Source organism: Mus pahari, chromosome 7, assembly GCF_900095145.1.
Source record: "Mus pahari chromosome 7, PAHARI_EIJ_v1.1, whole genome shotgun sequence".
Classification (NCBI taxonomy): Eukaryota; Metazoa; Chordata; class Mammalia; order Rodentia; family Muridae; genus Mus; species Mus pahari.
In genome coordinates this window covers 105,692,549-105,702,405 of record NC_034596.1, presented here as the reverse complement: position 1 = coordinate 105,702,405, position 9,857 = coordinate 105,692,549, and the positions used below count along the sequence as shown (strand labels likewise).

Here is a 9,857-nt window from a genome sequence, read left to right as displayed (position 1 = left end):
GTTCTTTCTGGATGCGGTGGTAGAAACCGGTCCCCCGAGAAAAGGGCCAGGGGATAAGAATTGGAGATTCAGAAACAGTCTCTAGGAGCTAAGTATCTTGAATCTTTCAGGGTCTGGGTCCAAGGGTCTTGGCTCTGTTTCTTAGAGCCCGCCCAAGGTCAGAACACCCTGGGTGCTTCTGGCGGGACCTTAGCCAGACTGCGCCTCTGGTGTTGTACCAAGAACACCCAGGAGATGCCCGCAGGCACCTTGAGGAAGGTCGGCGGCTCTGTACCGTTTTGTATCGCCTGGATGCGGTGTTTGGATGCGGTACCCAATGTTAAAAACCTGGACTCTCACCATGACCCTCTACAACGCTGTCGGCATAAGGAGGCAGGAGGCAGGGAAGGCAGGAGCCTCAAGTGCCATCTGGCTTCCCAGACTCAGTTTCCTGTCCCCAGGGAGTGTGTGTGAATCAGGTCTAGGATATCTACGGCTCTGGGGTTTCGTCTTCGGGATCCTGCGCGAGCAACACCGGGGTGGCCAAACTGCGCATCGGGGTCGAGACTTGGGGACCGCTGGGGAGGGCCGCTGGGGGTGTCAAGGGCTGCTGCCTCGGACAAAGCGGCGGCACCACCCGAAAGCGCGGACCAATGGAATGAATGGGCTATAAATAGCTGCCAATGGGAGGCTGGCGACGCGCCCCTTAAGAGCTCAGGGAGCAGCGAGCAGTCGTCGTTCTTCTGCGCTGCGCCAGGAGCTGCAAGCACAGGCATCCATCGCCCCTGCTCCGTACGGCATCCCGGTGAGCGGGTCCAAGGGCCAGGGGTATAGTCCTGCGGGGCGCTACGCGGTGGGGTGCGGGACCGGGGCGTCACGCGCAGCCTCGCTGCCGGGACCCCACATCGGACCCGCCGGGGAACTTGGGATGTGCCGGACTCAGACGATGCAGACCTCGCTGACCTTGGTGGCGTCCAGGGAAAGCCTCGGGGGTCCCGAGTGGTTTGCAGGTCCCTGGCGGCCGGTGTATAAATCTCTGACCCCGCTCTTCCCCGCAGCCCGCCGCCGCCGCCATGCCCTTCTCCAACAGCCATAATACGCAGAAGCTGCGCTTCCCGGCCGAGGATGAATTCCCTGATCTGAGCAGCCACAACAACCATATGGCCAAAGTGCTGACCCCCGAGCTGTACGCCGAGCTCCGTGCCAAGTGCACGCCGAGCGGCTTTACTTTGGACGACGCCATTCAGACTGGCGTAGACAATCCGGGTATGCACACCCCTGTAACGTCAGGCTTCTGCCTCCCCAAGAAGTCCCCTGGGCAAGGATCCCACTGCTCTTCCCTGAACCTTCGGCGGGCTGGGGTCCCCTGGTCCCCTCTCCGCGCTTAGCCTTAAGGGCCTCGGCTTGCTTCTGCCTGACGGTGACGTCACTGTCGCCGCGCCCCTCCTCCAGGCCACCCGTACATCATGACAGTGGGTGCAGTGGCGGGCGACGAGGAGAGTTACGACGTATTCAAGGACCTCTTCGACCCCATTATTGAGGAGAGGCACGGCGGCTACCAGCCTAGTGATGAGCACAAGACCGATCTCAACCCAGACAACCTGCAGGTGCGGGGCGTCAGGGTCCGGGCGTGCTGGGGAGAGGGGTCTCGGCGCTCACTCCGGCCACCACCTTGTATCCCCAGGGTGGCGATGACCTGGACCCCAACTACGTGCTGAGCTCGCGGGTGCGCACAGGCCGCAGCATCCGCGGCTTCTGTCTCCCCCCGCACTGCAGCCGCGGGGAGCGCCGTGCCATCGAGAAGCTGGCAGTAGAAGGTAGGGGTCGGATATCAGCCGCCAGAGCTGCTGCGCTCTTCTCTGCGCGCGCGTTCCCCCGGGGACTGAGGGTCGAAGACCCACCTTCGTCCGCGGGGACTCACTGCTGCGGGCGGGTCGGCGGGCTTGCACGCCCGCCCACCCTGTCCTTGAACTCTGCACTCCGCAGCTCTGTCCAGCCTAGATGGCGACCTGTCTGGCAGGTATTACGCGCTCAAGAGCATGACCGAGGCGGAGCAGCAGCAGCTCATTGACGACCACTTCCTCTTCGACAAGCCTGTGTCGCCTCTGCTGCTGGCCTCCGGCATGGCCCGCGACTGGCCGGATGCTCGCGGCATATGGTACGAGTCCTCTCCCCCCAGTCCCCGGAAGGTGGGGCCTGTCCTGAATTCCTAGCTTGTGCAGTGCCACCCTCCGCCCAGGTGACCTTGGTGTTCTGCAGATGACTTTGGTCCTTGCGCTGCGGGAGGCCGCAGTCTCCAGGGATTCAAGGGTGGTGACCAGTCTCTTTGGCGTCTGTTCTCCGCCCTCCTCCTGGGAGCCGGCGCTTCTTGTTTTCTCTCCACCTTCTCACCCCCTTATTCCGCCGGGATCGTGCCAGGTGCCAATGACGCAAAAGCCTCCGCACCCGTCCGGGCAGGGCTCCTACCCCTGCAGACTGCGCGGGCGGAGGCGTGTTTCCTCTGGTGGGCTGCTCTGAAGGCTCCAAACCCTCGCGGGCCACACAGCACATGACTGTGATTGAGACGTACATGAGCTGCCGGGTCTCCCTGCCTTCCTCCACTGGGATTGGCGTCTTGGTGACAGCTCACATTCCACCACTCCGGAAGCTCTTTTTGTTTGAGGTCACCCACCTATAGTGTCTTTCTTGGGTGTGATCTAAGGCCACATTCTGGCAGGGACTCTGGCCTGACTATACCCCTCCTCTAGGCACAATGACAATAAGACTTTCCTGGTGTGGATCAACGAGGAGGACCATCTGCGGGTCATCTCCATGCAGAAGGGGGGCAACATGAAGGAAGTGTTCACCCGATTCTGCACCGGCCTCACTCAGGTCAGGCCTGGGCCTTCCCCAGGGCCTCCTCATTAGGGGGTTGGTGCTAGGGAGGGGTCAGGGGCAGATCAGAGTCCACATTTCCCAGGGTCCGTAGGGCTTCCGGCCAGGCTTCCTTCCCCCTCTTAACTTTCCCTTCTCCACCTTCAGATCGAAACTCTCTTCAAGTCCAAGAACTATGAGTTCATGTGGAACCCTCACCTGGGCTACATCCTCACGTGCCCATCCAACCTGGGCACCGGACTGCGGGCAGGTGTGCACATCAAGCTGCCCCACCTGGGGAAGCATGAGAAGTTCTCGGAGGTGCTCAAGCGGCTGCGGCTTCAGAAGCGAGGCACAGGTGAGGGGCAGAAGGCGCAGGTGAGGGGCAGAAAGTGCAGGTGTCCTCAGCCCCGCTGACCCGCCTGTGTCCCCTCACAGGTGGTGTGGACACCGCTGCTGTCGGTGGGGTGTTTGATGTCTCCAACGCTGACCGCCTGGGCTTCTCGGAGGTGGAGCTGGTGCAGATGGTGGTGGACGGAGTGAAACTACTCATTGAGATGGAGCAGCGGCTCGAGCAGGGTCAGGCTATCGATGACCTCATGCCGGCCCAGAAGTGAAGCCTGGCCCTCGCCACCATCAGGCTGCCGCTTCCTAACTTATTACCCGGGCAGTGCCCACCATGCATCCTTGATGTTTGCCGCCTGGCGGCTGAGCCCTTAGCCTCGCTGTAGAGACTTCTGTCGCCCTGGGTAGAGTTTATTTTTTTGATGGCTAAGCTGTTGCTGACACTGAAATAAACTAGGGTTTGGCCTGCCCTATGTCCGAGTGTCGCTTCTCCTTTCCTAGGGACAGCCATGCGCCTGTGTGTGTGTGTGTGTGTGTGTGTGTGTGTGTGTGTGTGTGTGTGTGTGTGTGTGTGTGTGTGTGTGTGTGTGTGTGTGTGTGTGTGTGTGTGTGTGCGCGCGCGCACAATGGCCTTCTGTGTCATCTCACCTAGCAGATGAAACATGAGCCGTTGAAGATACAGGGCAGAGAGGGAGGGAGGCTCTGAGTCCAGCCTGAGCATCTAAGGACATCTGTGCTTGTAGGGTGGAGCCTAGTATTTCCTTAGCTCCAGCCAGCTAAAGCAGTCAGAAACTTGACATCTTCCCCAGTTTCTTCCTGGCAGTCTGAAGATGCAAAGTTCTGCTCCTCACTTCCTCCCGCTCCAGCTCCAACCCCTACTCCAGTTCCTAAATAATCCTCTCCCTACTTCCTCCAGCTTCCGTCCTCCTCAGGTTGAGGTGCCTCCTCATCCCTCCACCCAGCTCTCTAGCCCCGTCCCTCATTTGCAGCTTCCTCTCTGGGGCCCTAGTGGTTGGGAGGAGACAACCCTCCGCTTCCACTCCAAGCTTTTGTGCCACGTCATCTAGGAGAGGGAACAGTAGTAGTTAGAGGGGCTCTGTCGTGACCTAGCCCTCCCTGTCCGTGGACAGGTCAAAGGGGAGGCACCCCAAGGCTCACATCAAAGCTCTTGGGCACAAACGAGGCTTGGCTGCCTTCATGGCGGTTATCCTGGTTGGGCCTCATGAAAAGATCTGGCCCACATTTGAAAGCTGAGAAAGGAAAAAACAGCAGCCAGGGGCTGGGACTACAGTTCCCCGCCCCCACAGCCACTCTTCCAAGAGGACAGTCTTGTGCTGCCACCTGCTGGTTGGGCTCATCACAGGCTTACCTGGTCAACCCAGACATCATACTCAGACCCAGGAGATAGGGAGACATGGTTGCGCTATGAGCTACAGAGGTGTGTTCTGTCGGGTGTTTGCTTCCACAGCCAGACTCCAGCTATGGGTTCATCTAGGTGTCTAGGCTGGGGAAACTCTAGTGTAAGTACTGACTTCTGAAGCGTGTTGTTTGAATGCACCTCACTGGGTGGGCTGGACATAGGACAGGGCAGGTTCCCTAGAAGCACAGAAGGGTCAAGAGATCTCTGCATCTCTCCTTAGTGTCCAGGGATAGCCCTCAATCCTGCCTTCAGTGGCCTCAGATGTCCTAACAAGTCTGCAGCTAGCAATTCTGTCAGAAAGACCTGGGGTCCACACTAGACCAGGGTATGAGTGAGACCATTCCCTCAGTTTAAAGTTGGCAGTGGCAAAAAGCAGCCCTTCAGCCATGCAGTGGTAGCATATGCCTTTAGGAAGGCAGAGGTGAGCGGAGCTCTGAGCTCAAGGCCAGCTTCATCTATCAAAGCAAGTTTCAGGACAGACAGAACTCCAAAGAAAGCCCAGCTTTAAAAAACTAGGGGGAAAATGCCTTTCTAACCATCTCCACCAACAAAGGAAGTGAGTTTCTGATCCAGACTCTAAGAGAGGGACAGTAGGCACAGAGAGATATGTATGCCCTAAATCCTCCATGTCTGCTGTTAGACACCAAGAGACCTAAGAAAAGAAGGCAGAACACAGGACCCCTGTAATGGCGAGGGTTTTCTGTCTATCTTCCTATATGGCTCAGGTCTATGCAGTTCAGTCTTGGAATACCACCTTTCTTCCTGCCACATAAACCCAGAAGGTTCTCCTGCTGGCTCAGGCCCCTTACTGCCAGCAAGGTCAGAGCCAGCTAACTTGATGTGGCTTGGCCAGACACCATCCCACTGGAGGTAGGCAAAGCACTGTGTGGTGCTTCCCCATCCAAACCCCAAGGATCCTGAGAGCTGCAGCCTGAAACCCCACTCTACTTACGCAGGATCCAGAGGGCAGACCCTAGCCTAGAAAGGATGTTTTCCCCCAGGCAGTGAATCTCATGAGCATCATGGACCAGCCACTCAGGCACCGGCACAACTGAGTCCCTTTGGGGCTTGTGCTTCCAGAGTTGAGCTGTTTCCTGGACACAGGCACTTCCTGGCCTCTGTGTAGGCTCAGAAACTCAGGACTCTACTAGGCTCTGAGTTCCTACCCTAGTCTCACCCAGACAGAAGAATCTTGGTGTGTTCCCTCTGCTGTGATGCATGCCACTCTTCTGTGCTCAGTAGATCTATGGAAGTCCACACAGCCCTGCTCTTTCTCTGGATCTGAGATTCAAATGAGTGTGCTGAGCTTGGCATTCGTGGGAGTGGTTGCAGAGAGAAAGGTGCTGTGTTCACTGGATACAGGGATGTGAGCGTGTCTCCCTGGCACTGTCTGGCCACCCTGATTTCTTGCTGGGAGCAGCTAGAGAAGGATTTCACCTTGGAGCCACCTACATTGGGTGGTCCAATGAGAGAGGTGGGTGTTCTGTCCACTAAGACATCAACCCACCATACTAACAAAACCCCCCAGTCCTCACCCTGGTGCTGGTAGAATTTCTAGATGCTGACCCAGGAAGACCACTATCCTAAAGAAATAACAAGGAACTACAACTCCTTAGAGAAGGAGAGAACTGGTCAGGGCCATTTACCTAGGTGGGGGAAAAAATAAAAAGAAAAGCTTGGCCAACCCCACCCCTCCTACTTCGTGCAAGCAAACTTCACACTCAGTGCTATGAAGACAGGCTGAGAAAGCCAAGAAGCAAGCATGGATTATAAAACAGCTCACACTGAGATCCCACACAGATTATGTATGGAAAAACCCCCGAACAGGCTGGCTGTGGGTGGAAACAGGTGATTTCCCTCTTTATACTTCTTTTTCCAAATTTCTTCCAGTGAACATGTATTGCTTATATAAGGCAATGGTTTTGGCCATGTTGAGGGTCTAACTTGGCTCTGCACATGCTGGGAACGCAGTTCAACCACTGAGCTGCACTCCCGGTCCTCCCCATGTACCTGAGGATGAAACGGAAATCCTCCTGCCTCCACCGACCGGCGGCTGGGATAATGGATATGTACTACCTCACCCTGTTTCTGCAGTGTAGTGTTTAGGATTAAACCAAGGACTTTGTATCAGTTAGTGCTCGGCTGGCTGAGCTACAGCCTCGGCCCTGTCCCAGTCAAACTGGAAATATTTTTCTTTTTTCTTCTTCTATGTATAGGAATATAATGTGTTGCAGCTGGTGGGAGCACTGAGGCAATAGCAAGCAGGCATCCACTGCTACCCTCCCCTAGGGTGGGGAAACTGAGGCTCACATAGACAAGCCTAACCCAGGCATGGGTTGATTCTTCTGCTCTTTAACTTGTGGGGCTCTCAGGGCTCTTCAGGGCTGGGTCCAGCTTCTCCCAATAGTAGCTTAGAAGGCTGCAATTGCCCACAGGCTTCCTTACACAGCACTTCTATTTCTGACCCAGCCTGGTACTTAACAAACCTCCCAGATGCCCGAGGCAGCTAGACACTGTACCCACAGGTATGCAAATTAGATATCTTTCCCACTGACCAAAAGGTGAGTCAATGACAAAGGACAAAGGTGTAGTGGGGGACAGCCTAGGGGAAGCAAGGCTTTTTAGTGGGCTGGGGCTTGAGCCTGCAACCTGCAGCTTCCTGCTGTCTCATCACACCCTTACTAACACCTTACTCTGCTTTGCTAAGGACACCGGGGCTCAGGCATCCTGACTACCACAACTTGGCAGGTACACTCCCCACTTGAACAACAGCTGGGTATGGTGGCACACCCCTTTAACAGGACAGAAGCAGGACTAGCAGGAGCTCCCTCAGGCCAAGTTTTAAGGTACTGATGATGGCTTAAGGTCCCCTGGTGGCCACTCTGCTGTAGCTACAGTTTTGGTGCTTAACTTGGTGACAAGACAGACATTCAAGCAGCCACCTTGGGATGTAGGGACAAGGTCATCCTGTAGAAAATAGGTGGCGCTCCTGTGCTTGTACACTAGGTCCTAATGGAAACTTGTGTGGAACCTAAATCACTCCTGGGGAAGAGATGAACCGGGACTGTGGTCCAACTCTCTTAACAGCAGCCTCACTGCAGAGCAGAGCGGACCGTGGGTCAGCAGGGTTGGCATGCAGGTGGAATGAAGGGTAACCTGGCTCTGGCTTTATCCACACAGAGGAAGTGTCAGGCTGTCTGGTAGCTTGTGTCTAGGCTCAGGCAGGGCTCCATTTTGCAAATTCTACCATGCATATATGAGCAAAGGTGGTACTGCCACAGTAGTTTTACACGGCTGCTGCAGTCTCCACTCACTGTTCTCTTGAGCCTGTGTTTTTGGTCAGTTTTTCAACCTGGAGCTGAGAAGTAGTGTGTTCACCATGCCAAGGTTGTTCCAAACCAAACCACCCAACCAAAACCAACCAAACAACAGGTAGAGCCGAGTGTGGTGGTGCACACTTTTAATCCCAGCACTTGGGAGGCAGAAGCAGGCAGATTTCTGAGTTCGAGGACAGTCTGGTCTACAGAGTGAGTTCCAGGGTGGCCAGGGCTACAGAAAAGCCCTGTCTCGGAAAACAAACAACAAAAACCCAAACAAACAAACATAAGGAGAAACCCTAATCAAATCTGTTCCGTTGAAAGCAAAGCCCCGTGGTTAGATGCTCTGACCACTTACTCCCCAACCCTGTGTACAGAGGGGCTTGGCTACACCAGATGTCCAGACTTACAAGCAGCTCATCCCATCAGGCCTGCAGCTGTTGGTTCTGGCTGGACAAAGATCACCTGTGTTGCTGCCTCACTCTAGAGTCCTTAGTCCTGCAGACAGAAAGGAGGGGCCAGACACTGCTTTTCTCTGGCCTCCAGTCAAGGATTATATGACTTTGTGTTTTTAGCAAAGTCCCAGTGTTTGCCTAAGTTCATTAAGGACATTCCACTCAGTAATGCAACTCCGAAGAGTGTATGGTACACTTACAGCCACCAGAGTACAAGGACTTAAAGCTGACTGTGGCGATAGGGTGGGTTCCCTAGACTTACCAAATGGGGGAGGTGTTTGCCGTGGGCTGGGGCTCAGACTTGGGAGAGCTGAGCTGTATGTCCAAGAGTCTGGCCTGGAATGGGGCCCCCGGAGGCTGGAGGGGATACTCTGGGGCTCCTCTGCTTAGGACTGTGTGCTACTTCCCTGGATGTGTCTGCGCGGCCCACGCCTGCTGGCAGCTCCCGAAGGAGGCAAGCCAGCACAGATACTGCTCTAGAAGGCATGGTGGAGGCAGGCTGTATGTCAGGCTCTTCCAGATCCATGGTGCAAGCTTACCTGAGGAGCTAGGGCGCTCCTTACTGAAGTACTGAGAAGAGAGCGGCTAAGAGAACCGCATCATCATCTCACAGACTTTATTGGGGCCTTGCTGGTGTCATGGTCCCACATGGCATGAGTGGGAGACAGCTGGGATCTGTGCCGCTTGTCTTCCCACTTCCTGCAGGCTCATTACACCTGTCAGCACTTCTCTGCCTTCATCCTGAAGGCGCTACCCCTTGGCCTCCCACACTCTCCCTTTCAGTCTGAAAACGGAGTTTCTCAACAGGAGGGGAATCTACCCCTTGTTCAGTTTTGTGTCTCATGGATCAACACAAGGTTCTGCAGGGTAGCACCTTCCTTTAGCTACCTACCATTTAAACATCAATAAATAGATACGCCTTTGATTGGCAAAGGGCATGGAGCAGTTAACCGACAGAAGCCAAGTCTCCATTTTTTTTTTTTTTTCAATTTCTAACTTTAATCTTCAGTACTCAACTCCTGATTACTTAAAAGTTCCCAAGAGAGAAATCTCTGGGGCAGTTCAGGAAGTAACTGTCTACTAAGAAAAAGCAGTTGTTGTTCAGCTCCCTGAGTCCCTGCACAAGGCTGGGGGTCCCCCGACACTGAGGGAGTGTCAGAAAGCGTGGAAGAGAGCTTAGATCTGGAGGGTGGAGGGAGCCGGGTGTGGTAGTGCAGGGTCTGCACAGAGGCCAGTCAGGGCAGGAACTTGCTCCTCTGTACTTTCTTTTTCTTTTTTATTGTTTTTTTGTTTTTGAAACAGTTGCTCTGTGTAGCCCTGGCTATCCTGGAACTGGATTTGTTTACAAAGCTGACCTCAAACTCAGAGATCCATCTGCTTCTGCCTCTCAAGTGCTGGAATTAAAGGTGTGAGCTACGTGCCGGGCGTGGTGGCGCACGCCTTTAATCCCAGCACTCGGGAGGCAGAGGCAGGCGGATTTCTGAGTTC

General features: G+C 55.1%; 1 protein-coding gene across 1 annotated transcript; it reads left to right on the top strand.

Annotated features, from left to right (window-relative positions):
- Nucleotides 1–679: 679 nt before the first annotated feature.
- On the top strand, nt 680–3,650 carry Ckb (creatine kinase B). The gene is made up of 8 exons (XM_021201501.2): nt 680–784; nt 1,038–1,245; nt 1,432–1,586; nt 1,664–1,796; nt 1,966–2,137; nt 2,727–2,850; nt 3,001–3,190; nt 3,271–3,650. The coding sequence occupies exons 2-8, from the start codon at nt 1,053–1,055 to the stop codon at nt 3,447–3,449; spliced, it is 1,146 nt and encodes a 381-aa protein (XP_021057160.1). The 5' UTR covers nt 680–784; nt 1,038–1,052; the 3' UTR covers nt 3,450–3,650.
- The last annotated feature ends 6,207 nt before the right edge of the window (nt 3,651–9,857 follow it).

What these genes read in the sequence shown, in the direction of transcription:
- Ckb (XM_021201501.2), top strand. Translation starts at nt 1,053, where the DNA reads ATGCCCTTCTCCAACAGCCATAATACGCAGAAGCTGCGCTTCCCGGCC. An exon ending in TCAACCCAGACAACCTGCAG is followed by an intron (nt 1,587 to 1,663) that starts GTGCGGGGCGTC and finishes TTGTATCCCCAG; the next exon opens with GGTGGCGATGACCTGGACCC. An exon ending in GCTTCAGAAGCGAGGCACAG is followed by an intron (nt 3,191 to 3,270) that starts GTGAGGGGCAGA and finishes GTCCCCTCACAG; the next exon opens with GTGGTGTGGACACCGCTGCT.